This window comes from Molossus molossus, unplaced genomic scaffold (genome assembly GCF_014108415.1).
Source record: "Molossus molossus isolate mMolMol1 unplaced genomic scaffold, mMolMol1.p scaffold_m16_p_12, whole genome shotgun sequence".
Classification (NCBI taxonomy): domain Eukaryota; kingdom Metazoa; phylum Chordata; class Mammalia; order Chiroptera; family Molossidae; genus Molossus; species Molossus molossus.
Genome location: NW_023425347.1, coordinates 64,920,883 through 64,943,964, shown reverse-complemented (window position 1 = coordinate 64,943,964; position 23,082 = coordinate 64,920,883). Strand labels below are relative to the sequence as shown.

At 56.1% G+C, this 23,082-nt stretch overlaps 1 protein-coding gene across 1 annotated transcript; it reads left to right on the top strand.

Annotated features, from left to right (window-relative positions):
• Window positions 1–344: 344 nt before the first annotated feature.
• Window positions 345–22,540, top strand: PODN (podocan). Its single transcript, XM_036256093.1, has 11 exons — window positions 345–438; window positions 6,706–7,022; window positions 8,257–8,350; window positions 9,855–9,919; window positions 11,460–11,569; window positions 12,676–12,832; window positions 13,155–13,270; window positions 13,841–14,498; window positions 17,992–18,140; window positions 19,132–19,322; window positions 21,755–22,540. The coding sequence occupies exons 2-10, from the start codon at window positions 6,711–6,713 to the stop codon at window positions 19,313–19,315; spliced, it is 1,845 nt and encodes a 614-aa protein (XP_036111986.1). The 5' UTR covers window positions 345–438; window positions 6,706–6,710; the 3' UTR covers window positions 19,316–19,322; window positions 21,755–22,540.
• The last annotated feature ends 542 nt before the right edge of the window (window positions 22,541–23,082 follow it).

Here is a 23,082-nt window from a genome sequence, read left to right as displayed (position 1 = left end):
CCTAAACAGGGTCCAGTTCCACTGAGGAAGGCTGGGAACTAGAAAGCTATGCGGACTAGACACCCCGCCTTTCCAGTCTCCAGGGGGTGGGGGGTACGACGGCCCCGTCAGGGCCGGGGAGAGGGGTCGGTCCCGTAGCTCTGCCTCCCGGGGACGTGGGGCCCAGCCAAGTCCAGCGTGGGGAAGGGGCAGGCCTCCCCTCCCCGCGCCTGTGGAGACCCTCCGCCCGTGTCCGGAGGAGGCCGGAGTCCAGCAGATGCACGCGGGGCGGGGGGGCGGGCGGGGGAGAGGCGGGGAGGAGAAAACCCACAACAAAACTTGCGTCGCCCAGCTCCCGGCTCGACTTGAATGGAAGGAGCCCGCGTCCGCGGAGCGCAGCAGAGGGTTGGGAGAGCGCGTTCGGCCGGTGGGGCGCGGCGAGGCGCTGGGACGCAGCAGGTACCGGGCGTGGGCGGCCGGGTGAGCCGAGGGGTCGGGGCCGAGCCTGGGCAGCAGACTCGTACTTCCCGCCTGGTGCGGACCGCCGGGTGGGGCCGCCGCCTCTCACCCCTGGGAGCCTGGACCGAGGGCACGGCGGGGAGCTCTCCCTCGGGGGTGCGACCCCTCCGCGATCCGGACCTGGCAGGGGCCTTTCCTCCTCTCTGGCCAGAGGCTGGTCCCAGCCCCCGGGCCCCTCCCGCTGCGCACATCTGGAAAGAATCTGAGGGCGGATGGGAGGGGGAAGTGGAAGGACACAGGCAGGCAACAGAGAATGTGAGGGGCAGGTGGAACTGGCGAGGGGCGTGGACCCCTGTACCTAGAGCCCGGGCTCAGTTACCTCGTGTCTTTCCAGCCAGTCCACCCTTCGACCTCTTTACAGACAGAGAAGCTGAGGCCTAGAAAGGGGCAAAGATCTGCCTCCAGGACACGCGGACAGGTGAGGCGGAGCCCGCGCGTCCACCTCCCGGACCGCTTGGGGCTCTGCTCCCAAGCCCAGCGCCGCGCACTCGCTGAGCCAGAGCTCTTAGCTGGAGGCCTGGTGTCCGTCTGTCTGTCTACACAGCTGCCTCCCCGCTGGGGCAGCTGGACGGAGGAGGGGGAACGCAGAGAGCAGACGGAGGGGTGGGGGCCTCCCGCTAATGCTGTGAAAACCTCAGGTTGTAGGTCCCTGAACCGCCAGCCTGGCCTGGGGCAGGGACCAGATCTTGGCGTTAGAATACCTGATGCGCGGTCAGGTGGAAGAGGAGGTGGCGGCCAGCGAGCTCCTGGTGGCCCCTAGGGCTGGGGCTGGGAGGCAACTGCAGCCCGAACTCTTCAGGAGAGGAGCAGGGACCAGCGTGGCTGTGTGTGCTTTCGGCGCTGATTGTCCCTCTGGGAGGCACAAAGGGATGTGCGCCGCCCTTGGAGTGCACCTCGGAACCACAGGGACCCACGACCTGAGCATCAGCCCTTGGACTTAGGCCGGCCAGGAAGAGTGAAGCTGTGGTCCACCTGGCTCCAAGGACACCACTGGTGTGAACTGGGAGAGCCCCTGGGTGGGCTTGTCCCCTTTTAAGCCCCAGGGCCCAATCTACTCTAGCTTAGAATGCAAGTCAAGAACTGTCAGATTCACTTGACTTTTCATGAGAGCTAGTCGGAGCATACTTTATCCGTTTTAAATGCATTTTGCCTAATGGTGGCACCTTTAGGCCTGGTGGAGTCATACCTTGACCTGCCTGGAACCCTTGATGGCTCCCAATCACCATCACCTTAGCATAGTGATGCTCTTGGAGACTTGGACCTTCATCCTGTTTACCCTTCCTTAAGCATACCTCCTTCCTCCCCCATCCCCAGACTGCCTTTGCTCATGCCCTCCACCCTGTCTGGAGTGCCCTTACTCCCCTTTTCCCAGCTGGAGAATTCCTACTCAGCTTACAAGACCAGCTCAAGGCTCTTGGCAGGAGTCAGAAGACACACATTCTAGTCCTGATCTTGCCTTTAAACAGAGGGAGTCAGACCAGATAATGTTGCAGGTCTTTTCCAACTCTGCCTTTCACAAATTCATTCCTTTATTCAGCAAACATTTCCTGAGCGCCCACTCTATGTGGGCCAGGGGTGCTGTTGGAGCCCAGAGGAACTACTTAACCCAGCTAGGCGGGCAGGAGCAGCTTCCTGGAGTAGGGACGTTTGAGTAAGAGATTGCTGGGGATGGACAACAATGGGCAACCCTTGTGCTTGAGTTTTTTCTGCAAAATAGGCATTTATTATTATTTTTTAGTCTTGGGATTTCTATTGGAGTATATAAGAGGTAGATGCTCGCAGCCCAGTGCACAGCAGGTGATCACTGAGTCTTCACGGAATTTGAGTGGAAGAGGAAGGTAAAGCTAAGGTCTACCTCCTGATTTGAGAATCTTCCTTCTTCTTCCCATCTCAATCTGATACTTCAGCACTTCAGAGCATTGAGATTGGGGGTGGGATGGGGGAGGGCAGCAGGCCCCCAGGTACAGTAACAGTAACCCCATGTGTATATGTCACACTTGCTGGGTGCCAGCATCCACAGGGCATGTCATTTCATTTCATCCTCATGAGGAATTCCCATCTCTATTGCCTAGACTAGTAAACAGAGGCTCAGAATAGTGAAGTGACTCATTCAGGCTCAGGATTGGACCCTACATACTCTGTCACTGAAGCTCTCCACATGAGGAAGAGCTCACCACAGACAGAACTGCCCCTCTTCCCCAGCCTTTGCTGTCTCAAAGGTGTGAGTTGTTCCTCACCAGGAGAACTCCTCACTCTGGGGACTTCCAGAGATAAGGGGTCTCTGTTCTTCCACACACAGTTCCAACATGGCTGGGCACATAGAAGGGGCCTTATGTTGCTCAACATTCTTAGAACAACAAAAATTGAGACTGATAGGTCAGCGATGTGGCCAGGGTCACACAGAGAACCAGGTGGTGGAGCTGAAGTTGTCCAGGATCCCAAGGTCCTAAGCATGGCTGGTCAAGCTAGGAGGAGAGGGAGTGGCACTTGGGTCACCACTCTCCAAGCCCTGTCTGTTCTTCTCCCTTGAATCTAGCTCCCTCTCCATCCCTGCAGCCCAGCACCTCCCTGTATGCTCAGAACAGGCTTAGCATCCCTTACCTGCACCGCTGCACAGCCTCCGAAAGATCCACAGCGGTCCATCCACATGCCTGCCTATGCTATGCTCCTTCAACAGCTTCTCATCTCCCCAAAGATAAGGGTCACTCTCCCTACCCTGGCTTTCAAGTCCCTTCTTCATGTAGACTTGTGGCATCTGTCCACTTGCATCACTCCCAGTCTCCAACCTCTACCAGACTCTCTCTGAGCTTTTTTTTGGTACATGCCCCTAGCAGGAACCGAACCCGGGACTCTCTGGTCCGCAGGCCAATGCTCCGCTGAGCTAAACCGACCAGGGCTCTCTAGCTTTTTAAAAGTCATACCATGGGCTCTCTCACCCCCAGGCCTGTGCACAAGCTGACCTCTTGCTTGTATCACCCTTTGCCTTTCATCTACACTCATCCTTCATGGCTAGATGAGGTGTCACTTTTTCTGGGAAGCCTTTTTGGGCCCAGGCTGGGTTCCTATAGACTTTAGCTTCCCTTCATCACACCTCTGATGACACTGGGACTATAATATTCAATTTACACATAATGTCCAATAGAAATACAATGTGAGCAATGAATGCAATTTACCATAATGTCTAATAGAAATACAGTGTGAGTCACAAATGCAAACCACATAAGTAACGTCAATTTTCTAGAAGCCACAGTAAAAAAGTAAAATAAAACAGGAAAAATTAATTTTAATAATCTATTTAACTGAACAGATCCAAATTGATTATCATGTAATCAATATAAAAATAAATGAGTGTCCTGGCCGGGTTAGTTGGTTGGAGCATTGTCCTGTAGACCAAAAGGTTGCAGATTCAACTCCTGGTCAGGGAGCATACCAATCAATGTTGTATTTTTTTCTCTCTCTCTCCCTTCCTCTCTAAAAATCCATTTTAAAAAATCCTCAGGTGAGAATTTTAAAAATAATAATAATAATAAATGAGCTATTTTATGATATCATTAATATTAATAATAAGGTATTTTACATTCTTTTTTGTACTAAGTCTTTGAAACCCATGCACACTACATTTTACATTTGTAGCCACAACATTGGACAGTGCTGGGGTGAGCTTCTTAAGAGCAGAAGACACGCCTGAATGGTCGGTCTGGGTCCTCAGTGCCCAGCTGTGTTTTGCATTAACCATATCCTTGTGGTTAAGACCTGGGCTAGGAGCTCAGCTTTGCCATTTAACAGCTGTGTTACATCGGCCAATCTTACTGGGCCCCAGCTCCCTCATCTATAAAGTGGTGATGATAACATTTTCAATATGGTTCATAATGTTAATATAAATTAAATATTTTTACAGATACAGTTTACAGATCTTGAAGGTGAGGTCAGAAAAATAAATAGCTGGCCAAGAGGGTGCACAGGATATGTGGGGATAATCCTTTTACATGGCCTTCTGCCCTGATTGAATTTGGGACCCAGGCCTGTTCCTGCCTCTCCCTCCCAGAGTCCAGTTCTGCAACAAGGGTCAGACAGACCAATGCTGGTGGCTCCAGGGGTTGAAAGCCATTGAGCTTGCTGGGGGATTGTAATGTGCCATGGGAATGATGGTCTGTAAACTGGCTGAGGATCTATTGCCCATTTGGACAGCAGGGGTGTGGTTGGGATGGCATAGGGTCAGGCTGCAGCCGAATGATCCCTGGAGCCCAGGACTGTGTGTGTCCTCAGCCCCTGGTTCTCTGCAAGGCTAGGGCTGGGGCCCAAGTCTGCTTAGGCCTTGAGGATCTATAGGATAAAACAAGCCCGGTTGCCACCCCTCTTCTCTCTCCTCACACCTTTCAAGCCTGGGAGGAGGTAGACCTGGGACTGGACCAAAATGCACAGCAGGATCTAGACAGGGAAGGGTAAAAAGCAGGGGGTTCTGGAGCAGGCAATGGTGTGGATGAGATGTGAACAAGGCCCACGGATCAGATATTAGCGGTGGGAAGAGCTAACATTTATTGAGCACTTATTGTTTGCAGTATGTTCATCCCACTGACTCTCATAGTCTTCCCATTAGGATGACCCTGTTACCAGCTTGGGGATGGGTAAGTAAACTGGGGTTTAGAGGGTGACATTTGCTCAAAGTCCCACAGTTGGTGAGAGCCAGGGCTGGGCTTGCAGCCCCACTGTCTGGCTCCAGAGCCTGCTTCCTTAGCCAAACATCAGCGTCATCATTAGCTTCCAGTGTATCTCCCAGGCCCACCATCTCGTCAGACCCTTCTAAGGGCTCTGTGGATTGTGGTCCCTGATCTAATGGGAGGGGGAGAGGCTCTGACTGAGGAGCAGCACCCCAGGCCTGGACACCTGCTGTGTACCTGCGATTGTATTCACCGCAGCACAGGTAGCAGTGCCTCAGCACCTAATAGGTGCCAGGTGCTTTGCGGTGGTACCTTGCGGACTCCTCACAGAAGTTGTGAGTTCACTATTATCTGTAAGATGAGGAAGATGAGGCTCAGTGAGGTCAGAGATGTGGTGGTGGATGGGGACTTAAACTGGGGTTGGTGGGACTCCATGGTCGGTGTACCCGAGCTACTGCCTGTCACAACTTATCACACCCCAGAGAGGTTTTCTGAGTGAGTCCCTGAAAAGAGAACTCCTGGGACAGGCCTGGCCCATGGGTTGCTGGGACCAATGGCCTGAAGCCATCCTCTATGTCCCCTCCCTGCTGCCCCAGGGGACCATGCTGAGAAGTGGTCTCCTGCAGGTAGCAGTAGTCATGTGAGCACAGCAGGCCCTGGTGAGGGCAGCCGAGGGTCAAACACCGAATGGGACTTGGGAGGTTCTGGGGGCAGCAGCAGCTCCATTTACTGATACCTACTCTGTACCTGACTCTGGCCTGGGCCTCCACCAGACTCACAGTCCTGTTGTGGGAGAAAGACACCTTCATGTATTCACAACCCAACCCAATTCATGCCAAGCCTTGAGGGAACACAGTAACAGAGAGCCCTGGGGCATCTTGGAGTCTTCCCAAGGGACACAATGCTGCAACTGATTCTTGGAGAACTTGCTGATTGCACAAGACAGCGGGGCAGGGCATTCCAGGCAGAAGGAACAGGATATGCAAAGGCCAGGAGGGAGGAACTACTAAACAGATCTATATAATTGGTGAGTGGGAGAGTTGGAAGAAAGGCAGAGCCCAGATCTGAAGATCCTAGACAGGCAGGCTGAAGAGCTGGGACGCACCCTGCTGGTCTGGCCCACCATGGCCTGTGGCAGCTGGAGGAGGTACAGGGCCTCCCAGTACTGCCTGTTGGAGAACTCAGCAAAGCCAGGCCAACCCCTTGCACAGCACAGTTCTTTCTGGGCCTCAGCTTCCCTTCTCATAAGTAGGGGTACAGAACCTTTGGAGCCAGGCCTGCTAAGAGTTTGGGAGGTTTTACAGACCTGCCTAAAGACAAGGCTTCACTTCACCCCATCCCTCCAGAGGGCAGCCCTGGCGGGATGCGTAGGGAGGGGAGGGTGGCAGTCACCAGGTCAGATGTGTGCTGAGCGCAGGCTCCAGAGTGGGCTCTGCCTGGTGCCGGGAGGGCCTCATTAGGACTTTCGTGGGCCCCAGCCCCAGGCCTACTGTACCTAACAGGTTAAGTCAGCCCTGGTCCAGAGGGTCTGACTCAGCCTCTCCTGCAGGCACCATGGCCAGGAGCAGGGAGCTGCGGCTCCTGCTGCTGTTGCTGCCGCCGCTGCAGCTGGGACTGGTGCTCGCCGTGCGGGCCCCTGTGTTTGGCCGAAATGGGGCCCACAGCCTGAGCCCTGAAGAGAATGAATTTGTGGAGGAGGAACCAGTGCTGGTCCTGAGCCCTGAGGAGCCGGGACCTGGCCCAGCCACTATTAACTGCCCCCGAGAATGTGCCTGCTCCCAGGAGGGTGTCGTGGATTGTGGCGGCATCGACCTGCGTGAGTTCCCAGGGGACCTGCCTGAGCATATCAACCACCTGTCCCTGCAGGTGAGACCGGCACTGCACCAATGGTCCCAGGGGCTGTCCCCACACTCACAGCTCCCTGCTGGCCCAGAACCCCCGTGCTCCTGGCTCCCCACCCCCAGCCCTGTGGTGTTTGGGCAGGTCAGACATGAGGATCTGGCTCCACGCTGAGGTGTCCCCCTCTGATCGCTGTCCCCATCACAGAACACCATGATATAAACCTGCTTTGTTTCACTGGGAGGAGTCTGGGCTGAGGCCCGTAAGTAGAGTCAGGCCCCATCTGAAAATTGACACAGACCTGCCAGCATCTGACCCTCGGACGAGATTACAGGCCAGGAACACAAGAGCTCAGTGGACCCCATAGAGTGTTCTCTCCAGCTGAGGTATAGGAAGTGGGACAGGGAGTTCCAGGTGGCGCCTCTGGGAGCGCTGGTGCACCCCACCACCCTTGTGTGGCCCAGCAGCCCTGGGAAGAGGAAGAGGCTGTTACATCCATTTCCAGAGGAGACCAGGTCCAGTGAAGGAAAGTAACCTGCCCTGTGGGCCTGGGCTGGCAGTGGCGGGAACCCAAGGCCAGGGTAGCCCCTGAGGGAAAGGGACAAGTTGACAACAGCACTTATTTTAGGTTCCTTCACTCACTCCTCATTCGTAAGATACCTCCTACCTGCTGTCCATCTCTGGTCCTGTGCGGGGTGCTGGGCGTACAGGGAGGACCAGGACAAACCCTGCCCTTGCACTCCCAGTTGTGGGGGAAGCAGAGACCCAAACAAGCAGAGAGAGTGATGGAGACAGAAGGAATCGTTGTGAGGCCTGGAGCAGCTCCTAATCCAGCTCCCAGGCCAGCCCAGGGAGGCTTCCGGACAAGATGATACCAGACCCAGATTTTAAAGCATTCCAAGGGGAATGGGAAATGCAGAACCCAAAAAGGGAACCGAACATGGTTCTGGCTTGGGGGTGGGGAGAACAGGCTGTCACCAAGTGGGACATGCAGAGAGCAGGTCTGAAGAGGAGACGACACGCCAAGTTTAAACTGCCTGCGGACAGCCATGTGTGGACCCACGTGTCTGCTGTGGTCACTGCCATGTCTCTAGCACCCAGATGCAGGCAAGGCCCAGAGCCAGCACCCAGGGTCTGTCTACCATAAGGGCAAATCCCAAGGGAGGTGCCCAACAGAGAAATTGACTCCTGACATGGGGACTGAGGATGGAGTTGGGCCTGTTTCCCAGGCTGCCTCCTCACCCCCCCCCCCACTCCCCAGAACAACCAGCTGGAGAAGATCTACCCTGAGGAGCTCTCCCGGCTGCATCGGCTGGAGACTCTGAACCTTCAGAACAACCGCCTGACTTCCCGAGGTGAGGGATCACCCCGAACCTGGAATGGGGCACCAGGCAGGGGACTGGGTGCCCCTGGGGAGAGCCGCACCTGAAGACCCCAGGATGTGGAAAAGCAGGTCTGGGCTGGGCTGGCGGTGGGTCCTGGGTGTTGCCTAAAACCCAGCCCTGGGTCTCTGAGACCTGGGAGTTGACTCAGGGGGGTGGCTTCAAAGACCTTTGTCTTCGACTCTTCAGTTCACAGAAGGTCTTTAGAATTAAAGAGTTGTAGAGTACTCATGACTCTACAGTAAAATGAAAATAATTTTGATTATAATAGAAAATTTGGTAATATGGAAAATGAAAAAATAAAAAAACAGTCATAATTCTGCCATTTGGAGTTCACCACTGTTGACATTTTGGTGTAATTCTTTCCTTTTTTTCCCCTCACTCGAGGACATCTTTCCATTTTTTGTTCAGATAGAGTGAGAGGGAGAGAGAGAGAGAAACATCGACGTGAAAGGGACACATCAAGTGGCTGCTTCCCGCACAACCCCAAGTGGGGCCGGGGACAAACTGCAACCGAAGTACATGCCCTTAGCGGGAACCGAACCCGGGTCTCTCCGGACCACAGGCCAACGCTCTAACCGCTGAGCCAAACTGGCCAGGGCCGTTATTTCTATTTTTAAAAAGCAGCTTTATTGAGGTATAATTTGTATACCATAAGATTTACCCAATTTAAAGGTACAATTTGATGAGTTTTAGTCATTCATACAATTGTATAACCACCATCGCAATCCAACCAAGTCTTTTTCCTTTGGGTTTTCTCGTTCCTGGCTGAGTCTATAGTACAGGTCGTCTAACTGTTGTGAGTGCTTTGTTTCACTCAGCAGTTAGCTCTGCAGCATTTCTCAGGCTGCTGTTTACGTAACTGTTCCCTCTCGTTAGATAATTGGGTGAGTCCCAGCCTCCGAGGGTCCAGGAGACAGGAACCGAGCATCATGGGCTGGCCTCAGGCCTGGAGAAGGCCCAGCCTGGCTGGGACTCCAGTGACAGCAGAGTCCTGACACTAAGTGGGGTAGGGGCGGGTGGGGGCAGGGCAGGCCAGGGGGTGGGGAGGCTCCAAGGCTGAAGCAGTGCTGCCAGGGGGCTGAGTCTGAGGGTCTTTCATCCGGTGGGGCTGCTTCCAGGGGAGCACTCCTTCCTGTCAGGGAAAATGTTCATCTGGGTTCCCTATCCCATGGGCTGACCTTACTGGGACCCATTCCCGCCTGGGTGGCCCTGAGCAGGTGACGGATTAGTCATCCTCTAGTGGACATTTTCCACCTGCTTCCCTGAGCTTGGGTCCCTGCGAGCAAGGGACTGGGAAGGCCTGTTGGGACTGGCTGGGAAGAGAGCAGAGCCACACCTGCCGCAGGGAGTGCCCTCCCCTGTCCTGGCAGGTGGGGTGGACTTGGTGGGGGGTGTGTGTGTGGGGTCAGTGCTGATGTGCTCCCCTGTAGCGTCTCCTTCATCCAGGGCTCTGACCGATGCCTGTCCTTTGAAGGGCTCCCGGAGGAAGCGTTTGAGCATCTGACCAACCTCAATTACCTGTACCTGGCCAATAACAAGGTAAGGGGCCTGCTGCAGGGAAGTGTGCTGCCCGTGCCCCCAGGTGCCACAGGCTGAGTTCAGGGAACTTTCACCAGGGCTTCTGGGCTAGCCACTGGGTCCCCACAGCTGCTCAGACATAGCCTGCCTGTACCCCACACCTTAACCTGGGGCATCAGAGTGATCCATTAGTGAAGACAGAGGCCAAGGCTTACAAGAGTGTAGGGAGGTAAAAAGCTCATCTCCATGGGGGGCGGGGGCACTTTCATGGCTTTGTGGGGGGATATCATTTAAAGGACCACGAAGGGTAACATTTTTCAGGCAGGACCCCTGAGGCACAAAACACTGCAGTAGGTAGAAGGAACAGCACGAAAACAGGCACAAAGACGCTCAACCTCAGAAACATTGGGCTGTCCCAGAGCTCTGTGCTGGCCCTTTTCTCTGAGCTCTCCATAATGGCCTGTCCAGCCCCTTCCACTCCTTCCACTCGAAACCCAAAGATCCTTCTGCCTCCTGGGTGGCTCCCTTAGGTGTCTAATGAACCCCCCTAGGGCTTTCCACCCACAGCCCCCCGTCTCCTGCCAGCTCTCCAGCCACCTACAGTACTACAGTCTGAGGGCCAAGCCCCAGAGCCCTCTCCCATGTCCAGCAGCTCTGCAGCCCCTCCCCCACCTACTATCTTGCAACTGGACAACCCTGACTCCTCTTTTGCTGCCCTTTCTCCTCAGAGCAGCAGGTGGATCTTTAAAAATCATGCCCAGCTTCTCCCCTACATTCCCCCTCCCTGCTTAAAACCCTCCAGTGGCTTTGCCTTCCGCCCAGAACGAAAGCCACCCTTCTCCCTGCTGCTCTTAAGGTGGTCTCACTCACTCACCCTCTCTTGCTCCTCTCCAGCTGTCAAACCCTGCAACCCCACCCTCCCGTGCTGGGTTTGCACTGGCTGCTCCTGCTGCCTCAGATGCTCCCCTCCCGGGTGCCATGTATGGTGCCTGCATGCCTTAAATGTCTGTCACCTGTTCCCTAAGCACGCAACCCAGTTGTTCTGTCTTCAGCCTGTTTGAATTCCCTGCATAGCAGTGATCATTATCAGATACTTTCATTCCTTGTTTATTGTCTTCTCCACGAGGATGTAAGTTTGGGGTGGGGTGGGGGCAGAGGTACTCTCTGTCTTGTTGCCCAGTACCTGCCCAGCGAGCTCCTGGAACCCTGCCCGGAATGCTGCAGACTCAGGCTCTCCTGTTGAGTGAACGAAGGGTAGACATTGTGGGCTGTGGCCGGACAGAGAGCCAGTGCCGCGGACCAGTGAGGGGACAGAGTAGGAGGACAGGCAGAGCAGGGACAGGCCTGGTGGGCTTTGAATGCCAAGCTCAGCGCTGTGGGGAGCAGTAGGGGTTCTGTGTTTGTGTTAATCAGAGGAAGGGGATGGGTTTCCATTTTAGAAAGATGGCTGTCGTTGCCGGGAGGAGACAGATGGAGGGGCCTAGATGAGCAGCATGCAGTGGGACCAGAGCCCACCTCCTCCCCTCCATTGGTCTTTCTGCCCCAACTCTTCCCTTTCCAGCTGACCTTGGCACCCCGATTCCTGCCAAACACCCTGATCAGTGTGGACTTCGCTGCCAACTATCTCACCAAGATCTATGGGCTCACCTTTGGCCAGAAGCCAAACTTGAGGTCAGAGGTCGGAGGGGGTCCCTGGGCTCAGGCTGGGGAATGGAGAGGAGCTGAGCAGAGGCTGCCACCCTGAGTGAGGCAGAGAGGACCCAGAGAGGCCCTGGAGAAGGGCCATGCGGTGCAGTGCGGGCATGACACCTCATGCTCAGGGCTGTGCGGAGAGACACCGAGGGGCTGCAGAGGCTTGGGCTCCAAAGGCTGAGACCTGAAGGATGAGGAGGAATCGGTCCAGGAGGCCAGAAGAAGGTGATATCTGTGGAGTTATCGGAGCTGGGTGAGGGTGCTTCCTCCTTCCTCAGCCCCTGGGGGAGAAGCATCTCCCAGCAGCAGAGCCTTGAGAGGAGCGGCAGGGCAGGGCGTGCTGGGGGGCTGACCGCTCCTGGTGTTGCTTCTGTACCTGAATCTGTCACCTCACGTGATTCTCTCCATTCCCCAGAGGAGCCAGGGTCACTGCGTGGTCCCATCCACAGATGAGAAGGCTGAGGCCCAAGAGAGGCACACAGCAAGAATGAGCTATATCTTCTATGTATTAATTTTGTTTCTATTCTAGCCCTTTAGTATGTTAGCTCCATGAAGGCAGGATCTTGTTGGTTGTGTCCATTGCTATAGCTTTAGATTCTAGAACATTCCCAGCATGTAGGGGCACTCACTGTATACTTGCTGAATGAATGAAATGTCACCTCCTTCTGAACCAGGCCCTGTGCTGGGCATTAGGGACAAAGAGATATCAGGGACACACCCCATCTTCAGGAGGACCCCCAGAACTCAGAGCCAGCTGTGTGGGGTTGACAAGCAGGGATTCCAGGGCTGTGACAGTCAGGGAATGACTGAGAACCTTGAAGGGTATGAAGGAGCATGGATGGGGTAGTGGGGAAGTCCTATTTCTGCCACTAACTTGTGGGGCAACCTCTGGTAGTCCTTGATCCCCTCAGCTGTATAGGGGGGACTACATTAGGTAGAATCTGAGGTTCCTCAGATGGAAGGAGGGTTGCCCAGGCCCCAGGCTCAACCTAAGCAAGGTTTGGAGGCTCACTAGGTGAGTGGCCACTGGGACCAGGTGTGGGGTGTGGGTGTGGGTGGGTGAGGACCTGCACCTTATCCTCCAGGTCCGTGTACCTGCACAACAACAAGTTGGCGGACGCTGGGCTGCCGGACAACATGTTCAATGGTTCCAGCAGCGTTGAGATCCTCATTCTGTCCAGCAACTTCCTGCGCCACGTGCCCAAACACCTGCCGCCCGCCCTCTACAAGCTGCATCTCAAGGTGGGAGGGAGCAGGCAGATGGGGAGCCCCCTGAGCAGGGTCCCGTAGCGGGAAAAGAGCCCAGGCCCACATGGGCACAGTGGCAAGGCTGTGGGGCTTTGAGCACATGCCAGAAGGCACAGCATCCTCTACAGAGAAGCAGGCGTGAACCTGAGCACCTGGGTGTCAGCCCCACACCCAGAATGCTCCAGGCCTGGGCCCGCTCCTTATGGTTCCCTCAGACCCCTCTCTACACCTCCTTCCAGAGCTCTGCCCTTGTCCCTTGGCTGTTTCTCATGCTCCCCTTCCCCTACTGCTCCCCCACCCCCACCCCCTCCCCCAGAACAACAAGCTGGAGAAGATCCCACCAGGAGCCTTTAGTGAGCTGAGCAACCTACGGGAGCTGTACCTACAGAACAACTACCTGACTGATGAGGGCCTGGACAACGAGACCTTCTGGTAAACCCCCTGCTTGTGCCCTCAGGAAGATCAGGCACCCAGGAAGCTCCTCCCAGGCCCACCCAGCTAGGCCCTCCCACACACATCCCTGCCCCCCTGCCCTGGCCAGTTTCCCGGAGCAGGAACTTTGAGGCTTGTGCCTCTGCTGACACTTCTGTCCCCAAGAACAAGTGATATATACGGGTAGGGCCTGCCAAAATTCCAGGGAGGCAGGGAAGCGTTCGCAGAGGCTGGCTTCTTGGTACACAATAGAAACTCAAACATTCTTGTTGAAGGAAATAGATTTTCAGTTATCTTAGGACCCAGAGTAGACAAAAAAAGGCCTTAAAAAATTGGTCTTCAGATAAATCCCTGTGTGTCAGAAGCCATGCTAGAGCCTTCCTACACTAATGTCATTGAATAACCCAGTGAGAGGCTTGGAGAGGACTGAGGTCCCCCAGTAAGGAAGTGGCAGAACTGGGATGAATTAAAGGCAGTTTCCCTGTCACCTCCCTTGGTAAGATGGTGGAAACAAGAGTGGGCTCCTGCTGTGTGGGCTCTCGCCAACTGTCCTCATCACCCTCGTCCCAGGAAGCTCTCCAGCCTGGAGTACCTAGATCTTTCCAGCAACAACCTGTCGCGGGTCCCCGCGGGGCTGCCACGCAGCCTGGTGCTGCTGCACCTGGAGAAGAATGCCATCCGGAGCGTGGACGCCGATGTGCTGACTCCCATCCGCAGCCTTGAGTACCTGCTGCTGCACAGCAACCAGCTGCGCGCGCACGGCATCCACCCGCGGGCCTTCCAGGGCCTCAAGCGGCTGCACACCGTGCACCTGTACAACAATGCGCTGGAACGCGTGCCCAGCAGCCTGCCCCGCCGCGTGCGCACCCTCATGATCCTGCACAACCAGATCACTGGCATTGGCCGCGACGACTTTGCCACCACCTACTTCCTTGAGGAGCTGAACCTCAGCTACAACCGCATCACCAGCCCGCAGGTGCACCGCGACGCCTTCCGCAAGCTGCGCCTGCTGCGTTCGCTGGACATGTCTGGCAACCGTCTGCACACTCTGCCGCCAGGGCTGCCCCGCAACGTGCACGTGCTGAAGGTCAAGCGCAATGAGCTGGCTGCCCTGGCACGCGGGGCGCTGGCCGGCATGGCCCAGCTGCGCGAGCTCTACCTCACGGGCAACCGGCTGCGCAGCCGGGCCCTGGGCCCCAGCGCCTGGGCCGACCTTGCCCATCTGCAGGTAAAGAGGAGGGCAGGGGACTGGGCTATGAGGGAAGTACCTGCTGGGGAGGCCAGGCCTTAGGATAAGAGGGCTAAGCCATGCAGAGAGTATGGCTGGCATGCCCCATACAGAGTGAAAGGCAGAATATAGCTGGTATGGCCAGGCAGAGCTCACTACCTGCAGGCTCGAGAAGGGCTGTGGGGGTAAGGGGAGGTCATGGCTACAGGTAGAGGCCCATGGTTCAGGACTGGGGACAGGGGCAGTTCAGGTGGCAGGAGAGTCAAGCTCACCCACTTGTAGTCACAGGAATATGTGCCTAGAGCCGGCTTGTCTTGGGGGAGGGGAGGGTGGCAAGGCCCCAGAGGTGGTCTGCAGAGGGCTGGGGGAGTCCACTTAGGTGTTCTGAGCAGTGGATGTGGCTGTTGTGGCCATGGTTAGAGTCAGGCAGGATGTCTGGCTGTAAGAATGGAGCTTTGGCTCAGTGGTTGAGCGTCGGCCTGCCGACCAGAGAGTCCCGGTTTCGGTTCCCGCTAGGGGCACGTACCACCAAAAAAAAAAAGAAGAAGAAGAAGAAGAAGAAGAAGAAGAAGAAGAAGAAGAAGAAGAAAGGAGCTTACAATGAAACCTCCCGAGTCAGTGAGGGGCCCAAAGGGAACTTCCTTAGAGAAACCTGGGAGACAGGGCCAACATGCTGCCAGGCCCAGCAGGGAGCTTTGGTGCTGTCCTCTGTGTCCCAGGGGTCCTCAGGGCTTGCCCCTCCCTCTTTCTTAATGATCTGCTCAAATGTCACCTCCTTGGGAGGTCTTCTCTCACCGCCTACCACCTTCCTCTGCTTTGTTTTTCTTCTTAACCCTCATCCCTCCCCAGCATTAGGTCATCTGTTTGCTTGTTTGTTGCTCTTTCCTCTAGAACAAGGGCAGGCATTTTAGTCTGTTGTGTTCACTGCTGGACCCTGGGCCCTGGCCTGGTAGGCCCACAGTCCATGCTTGTGGGGGGAGCCGTCAGGATAGGGATGTCTGGCCCAGCCTGTGTGGCTTAGTGGTTGAGCATCGACCCAAGCAGGTCGCTGGTTCTATTCCTGGTCGGTGCACATGCCCAGATTGTGGGCTAAATCGAGGGCATGCAGGAGGCAGCCAGTAGATATTCTCTCTCATCGATGTTTTTATCTCTCTTTCCCTCTCTCTCTAAAATCAATAAAGAAAAAAAAAAGATAAGGATGTCTGAGTGGGGGGCAGGGAGGTGAGGCAGAGCCCTGAGGAAGGAGCAGGGTGGGGGTAAGAGGAGGCAGCTGGCCCTCCCAGAGCAGCATTAGCGGGGGTCTCTCCTCACCCAGGCCACCCTGCGAGTGCCAGACACCAGGATTCAGCCACCTGTGCTGACCAATCCCTCTTAGGTATACCCCAGGAACCCCGTTTTCAAGGGGCCCAAACCCCATTATCCTCTCCTTCACACCCACTCCTACTGCATTTTCTAATTCACTAAAGGGGGTGACATCACCCCTGATGCCCACATGATACCTGGAAGCTGCCCTTGACATCCCCTTTGCACACCATCTGCCCCACAATGCCCCTTGTTACTACCCCTGCCAGTTCTACCATCACGTCTCAATCTGCCCACTTCTCTCCACCCCTGCTACTCATACCACTAGCCAGCCCGCCCCCATTTCTTGCATGGATCCAAACTTCCTAGGGACTCTCTACTCCTACACTCCATATACAATCAGAGGGCATTTTGAAAAACTATGCTCAGCTTGCGCTCCTGCCCAGAACCCCCCATTGCCCTTAGAACCCAGATCAGAATCCTTGCCACTGCCTTCAAGACCTGCTCTGCCCTGTTCCCAGCTGAGTTTCTTATTTTCCCAGGCGAACTGGGCTTTGCTCACACCAGCCCCTCTGCTGGAAGCACCCTTTCCACCCTGGTGACACCTACTCATTCATTCCACAAGTCTGAATCCAGCCCCATGACACAGTTCTAGAACTGAGGACCCAGCAGGGAGGAAGACAGATGGAGGGCCACTACTCTCCTGGGGTGTGTAACACACCTAGGACTCAGGTGTCGCCTCCTCTGGAAGCCATTGGTGATGGAGAAAGGAAAAGCCTCCTTGGGCCTAGATGAGTTCCGTCAGGGATGTGTTGGGGGCAGATTCTTCCTCTCACTGTTGGGTCTTTTTTTTTGTTTTTATCCTCACCCGAGGACATTTTCCCATTTTTTGTTCAGATAGAGCGGGAGGGAGAGAGAGGAAGAGAGAGAGAGAGAGAAACATCGATGTGAAAGGGACACATCGAGTGGCTGCAACCCGCACGACCAACCAGGGCCAGGGCCAACCAGGGCCAGGGCCAAACTGCAACCGAGGTACATGCCCTTAGCGGGAACCGAACCCAGGTCTCTCTGTGCCGCAGGCTGATGCTCCAACCGCTGAGCCAAACCAGCCAGGGCACTGTTGGGTCTTTTTACACGCAGCTGTTCCCACTACTTCAGAGCCCCTACCTGCACTGGCTGCTGGTGCCCCTGACCCAAGGCTGAGTCAGGCTCCTCCTCTAGGGGGCCTCATCGCAGCTCCATTCCACTGGCTGTCATTGTCAGATCCTGTGTCTATCTCCCCTGCCAGCTTGGCTTCCTGAGGGTGGAGGCAGCGGTTCAGTGGATTTTCTATCCCCGGCACCTGTGGGCACAGAGGAAGTGTGCAACAAATGAGGAGGTGTTGGAGCTGTGTGAAGGGAATACTGGGGAGCAGGGAGCCACATGTGTAGGGAGGTGACGGGGAGGCTCCCTTTGGTGCATGGAGCTTGTGCTTCCCTTGAATGTGGAATCTGGGTTCTTGGCCCCAGCGTCAAGACTCTGAGCCCCGTTTGTTGGGGTGAGGAAGGGAGCGTAGCGATGATGGAGCCCCGCCGGGGCTGTACAGTGTATGTTGGATGAAAGTGTGCTGACAGCTGAGGGCAGTGAGCTGGGCCCATGCACATCCAGGTCTCCTGCTCCCTGGGAAAACCACCCCATTTTTCTAGTTTCCTGCTTCCTGGATTGTAGGCATGTGGTAACTTTGAGGTTGACCCCTGCCCATATTGCCTCTGAGGTCCATAAATGAGCAGCCCCACCTTGTGGCCCCCAACCCCATACTTCTCTGGGATCAGTGGGGCAAGTTTCAAAGACTGGAGGATCCTTGGCCCCCGCCCTCCGGGGTCTTTAGTCTGATGGGGATGACGTGTGTTAATGAGGAAGGACTGTGATGTCCAGACATCCTGGTGCGAATCCACGTGGGAAGGCAGAGGGAGCCGGGTAGAACAAAGATCTGGAGTCAGGCACACCGGGTTCCGGCCTTGTATAAGCTGTGTGGCCTTGAACACATCTCTGAGCCTCTGAGCCTCTAAGCCTCTATTTCCCCATCTGGAAAATGTGGAAAGTTATAGATCCCACCTCACAGGGTAATGTGAGATTTAAATATGTTTCGGGGGATTAGTGAGGGGTCTTTGCAAGTTGTTAAGTGCCTTTACTTCCCTGGCCACCCCTGCAGCTGCTGGACATTGCTGGGAATCAGCTCACAGAGATCCCCAGGGGGCTACCTGAGTCGCTTGAGTACTTGTACCTGCAGAACAACAAGATTAGCACCGTGCCTGCCAATGCCTTTGACTCCACACCCAACCTCAAGGGGATCTTTCTCAGGTAGGAGGTCCCCTGTGGCCCTGCACACGCCCCCCTGGAGCCCTCCCTGGCTCCATTGGGATAGTCCAGGCATGTGGGAACAGCTTGCAGGTAGAGGTCAGCGTTCAAAGCCAAGTGGTATATAAGGACATTGTTGATGTTATGGTGTCAAGAAGGGATCCCAGAGAGCATCTTCCCAATTTACAGCTGGAAAAACTGAGGCCCAGAGAGCATAGGTGATGCTGGGTCCACAGCTGGCTGGGCTGTGCCTGGGCTTCAGACCCAGGACCACAGGTGTTCAGGTCTGCACTGGGCTCTGGGGATTTAGAATGACTCGGGGGACCCACCTCCCCAAGGAGATGAGGAGTTTCCATACAGCAGAGCCAGAGTGGTTCTTTCTGACATCCCCACCATCCAGTCCCTTACATCAGAAAAGAGACATCAGAGAAAGGAAGAATGTGCATTCCCAGGGGCTTGGTGGCCCAGAAGGCCCCAGGCTGGGTGACATTGGGGCAGAGTATGACCTGTGCTTTGGCTCCTGCAAAAGACTGAGGCATAGAGTTAGGGGACTGGGGACCAGAGCCCAGCCTCTGCCTTCCCACAACCTGTGTGTCCCTGACCCGGCATGGCTCTGGCCTGCCCGCGACCTCACATCAGGCACCAGGGTGATTCCAGGGCCAGTGGTCTCAGGCCTTGGAGTTAATTCCAGAGGGCAAGCGAGAGGAGGTTCCCATGTGCCACCCCCAAATTTCAGTGAGAGCCTCTGTAGTGGCAAGCCTTACCCTCACTTTGTGGGTGAGTAGCCCAGGGTCAGCCCCTGACCTGCCAAGCTTTAGCCACACTGGACAGCTCAGACTGCCCTTGATACGGTGCCTCCCAGCCCCCTGCCTTTTGTGTTTGCTGTGCCATCTTCCTGGAGGGCCCGTTCCCTCCCCTCCACCTTCTGGGGTGGGAGAGTGGGGGACTCTGAGGGCTGGGCTCCCAGCACTGACCCCATGTGGGCGCCGGGCAGGTTTAACAAGCTGGCGGTGGGCTCCGTGGTGGAAAGTGCTTTCCGGAGGCTGAAGCACCTGCAGGTCTTGGACATAGAAGGCAACTTTGAGTTTGGTGACACTTCCAAGGACCGGGACCAGTTGGAAGAAGAAGAGGAAGAGGATGAGGAAGATGAGGATGAGGAGGAAGAGGAAAGGCGATAGTGATCAGGTGAACAGGATCTGACATGGGCGTGTGGTCTGTGTGGGGGCGCACTCACCTCTCCTTGCCAGTTTCCTGTCCCTGACCCAGTCTAGGGTCTTTCTGTCCATTCTCCACCCTCTGTCCTGTGCTTCACCGTTCGTTCTGTAAACCTGTAAGAGCATTTGGTGTGCACAGGCCGAGGTGGGAGGCTGGCCTGTGCCGGGGTTCTCTGCAGGGTGCTGAGCGCCTGAGGTGGAGGAAGCAGGGAGGGGACATGTGGGCCCAGGCAGAGGCGGCCGTGATCTAAGCCAGAGAAGGGGGTGGGGGGGTAGGAGGTGAAGATGCAGAAAAGCAGGTGGGCCTGAAAGGGTGGGGGGAGCAGACGTGAGTAGTCCCTCCGGACATAGATGAGGGAGAGACAAGGCCCAGGTTCCAGCTTGGAATTCAGGGTGGATGAGAACAGGTTTGTTTAGGGGAATATTGAGTTTGAGGGGCCTGAAAGGCACTGGGGGAGGTGCCCAGGGATGGGTGTGGGGTTCAGAAGTGAGGTCTGGGCTGGCAGTGGGGATCTAGGCATCATCAGCCCAAAACAGTCCCAGGGGCTGCAGGAGGCTGGGGGAGTCGCCTACCTGGGGAGAGTGTGAGAAGGCAGGGCCAGGGGCAGGGGAGCCTGCAGAGGGGCCTGCGATGGAGCAGCTAGGGAAGGAGGTAGGAAAGGACAGACGGCCCAGATCAGAGAGTGTTTACACAGACATGTGACACAGGCACCTGCACGTATACACAGTGCACCACAACACATATGTCCCCATGCTCACTCACACACGTCCAAAATATGTGTCCACAAAGCACACATTTGTGGAACACACATTGCACACATTTATGGGTGTAGAACATGTACACACATGCATCCCCATGCACATGGGCCCTTATGTGCACACACGGGCACACACATTTATATATATGCAGGTTGCGTGCACACACATTATGCATCCCTGAGCAGGGGGAGCACCAGCTGTGTCAGTGCTGCTGAGCTGCCGAGGGAGCTGAGCACTCCAAGGACCCACTGCCTGATCCAGGACAGTCACCCCGGACCTTGTAGGGAGCAGCCGCAGGGCAGTGGGGTAGAGAAAGCGGCTGGAAAGGAGTGGATCCAGGGAGTGTAAACAACTCTACCAAGAAGTTCGGCTGTGAAGAGATGAGAGAGGGTGGTAGTGGGAAGGGGCGAGAAATTCAAGCAAGGCTCAGTTCACGTTCGGCCTTTTCAAGGACTGGAGGTGGTTTGAACGCTGATGGGGACGGCCGTGTAGAGAGCGGAGTGAGGCTCTGAGGGGAGAATGGGCTGTAGTGTGACCCCTGTGGAAACAGTAGGAGAGATGGACTTCGGTAGGAGGGTCATTGCTCCTTCCACTGTGGCAGGAGGGACAGAGGACTAAGTAGCTGCAGTCACAAGTTAGTGTCTTGGTGGCAGGACATAAGGTCACGTCGGCCAGATGCCTTCAGCCTTCTGTTTTCTCTGTGCAGCAGGAGGTGCTCAGCAGGCAGGGGTGGGTGTGAAGATGGACAATTGGATCGTCCATGGCTGGGGTTTTGACCAGGCATGTGGGACAGGAGGACTAGGAACAAAGACATGGAGTATGTTGGCAAGAGACTGTCCGCAGTGGTGGATCCTGGGGGTTAGGCTGGGGAGGGGGTGCAGACAGGAGGGGCTGGCAGGCAGGCTGCTGGAGGAGAGGGTGGAGGAAGGCACTGGAGATGCTGGCCAGTAGGCAGGTGGAGAGGTTTGGGTAGAGGGTAGAAGAGTGAGCCAAGTCTGGGGACAGGGCCAGGTGCAGCTGGGAGGCCACTGGGCTGCTCTTAGGAAGTGGAATTGAAGTAGAGCCTGGGGCAGAGAGGAGCCTGCGGGGTGTGAGGACCCCCGGGTAGTGACAGAGGTGGGTAGAAGAGTGTGCACAGGGGCAGTTGTGTGAGTGTGGAAGGTGGGCCCGGGGCAGTGCTCGGGAGTCATCTTCCTCTGCTCCAGGGTCCCAGCTATGAATGCGGAGCCCCTTCTCTCTAGCCACTATCCTCAGTCAGAGCCAGGGGTCAGCAACAGGGGTGACTGGCCACTCAGTGAGGATGCTGTGGACCTCACAAGGGGCGTGTGGAGTCCTGGGATGGGAGAAAATCTGCCCCTTCTGGAGGACATGGCCATGCTCGGGTCAGTTGATCAGAGCCCTGGGTGAAGCCCTAGGAGTGTCCAGTGGCACCCGAAGGCCCTTTAGTTTACACCAGGCCTGGCCACAGCGACACGAGCACTGCCCACTGGCTCTGGGCTCCCAGGGGCAACTTGCCCTCCTGCCCACAGTTGATCCTCCCAGAGCACCGTCAAGTGGGCTCCCCAGCTCTGACCCACCTCCCACAGGCAGGTTGTGGCTGGCAGGTCTGCTCTGGCCTCCCTGACTCTCCCACATGTTCTGCAGGACGATGGACATCTGGACCCTTTTCTTCAGCACGTGCCTGTGCCCTGTGAGCACCCACTCTGCCACTCTCCAGACACACCCAGCACTGCACCCCCACATCTCCCCAGTACAAGCTGAACGCACAGTCTCCCATCCTCACCCCTTTCTACAGTTTGTGCCATAGCCAGATACAGATACCATGGCACACCCACACACAGCCAGCTGTACATCGCCCCCCAAAGGGTCCCTCACCCACCGTCGCCATCACTCCCTCCGAATCATGCAGACTCAGGGAAGGGTCTGACCCCACCCCGGCATACACGGGCTCCCACTTCTTCCTCCATGCACCCCCCACACACACACACGTCACGTGCAGACAGCCCTCCTCGGCCTGTGCCACCAACAGCTCTTGCCCCAGCCAGAAGTGGCCAGAACAGCTTGCTGTCTGCCTGTCCGTCTGTCCGTCCATCCTCTGGAGAAGACACAGAGTTGTCTCCGAGCTCTCTGCGGCCAGGTGCCTGCTGCCCTCTGGAATTCACAAAAGCTGGCTTTTGTTCCTTTCCCTCCCTCTGGGGACAGGAACCTCAGGACTGCTGCCCTGGCCACACCCACCCTGTGTCACAGCCCTGGGAAGCCACTCCCTGCCCTGCCCTGGCTGGTCACAGGCAGAGCCAGAGGGAAATTCCCCTGGGACCGCCAGGGCCATGGGCAGGGGCGAGATGGAAGTCGTTGGGCTGGGCTGAGTGAGGAGGAAGGGCCCGGCCCCACCCTTGAGACACCATTTTTATTCTTTGGGCCTGCAGGGAGTTCTGGGTGCCCTTTTTTTTTTAAAGAAAAAAAGGATAAAAACCTCAAAGCTGATTTTTTTTTTTGCTACAGAAAAACTAATATAAAAGCATTAGTCCTGTCTGGCAGCCCAGGGCCCTGACTGTATGTGCTTCCTGCCAGGTGCTGAGCTGGCGCCCAGCCAGGGTGGGCAGGGTACAAGCACCTCAGCACCTGTCCAGACTAGCAGGAGTCAGGGCAAAGTTCAGTTCTTGAGGCCTACAGAATAGTCCCATAGGCAGAGGTCCAGGACACATGGTGTAGTCACAGGTAAGGAGGCCCGAAGCATGAGTGACCCATTAGCCTGGTGGGGGTCGACAGGTCGGGTGGGCCCACCACACGGGGCCTGTGAGCTCACTGTGTACTCCCAGAGGCTGGGCATCCAAGCAAAGGATCTGCCAGCGTTGGGCTGCTCCGGGCTCACCTGGAGGGTCGCCTGTGCACTGAGTGGGCACTACTACTGGGGTGTGTCCCAGAGAAGACAGCTGAGGTGGGAAGAGGACCCGAGGTAGGCCTGGGAGCTA

What these genes read in the sequence shown, in the direction of transcription:
- PODN (XM_036256093.1), top strand. Translation starts at nt 6,711, where the DNA reads ATGGCCAGGAGCAGGGAGCTGCGGCTCCTGCTGCTGTTGCTGCCGCCG. An exon ending in CAACCGCCTGACTTCCCGAG is followed by an intron (nt 8,351 to 9,854) that starts GTGAGGGATCAC and finishes TGTCCTTTGAAG; the next exon opens with GGCTCCCGGAGGAAGCGTTT. An exon ending in CTCAAGGGGATCTTTCTCAG is followed by an intron (nt 18,141 to 19,131) that starts GTAGGAGGTCCC and finishes GGCGCCGGGCAG; the next exon opens with GTTTAACAAGCTGGCGGTGG.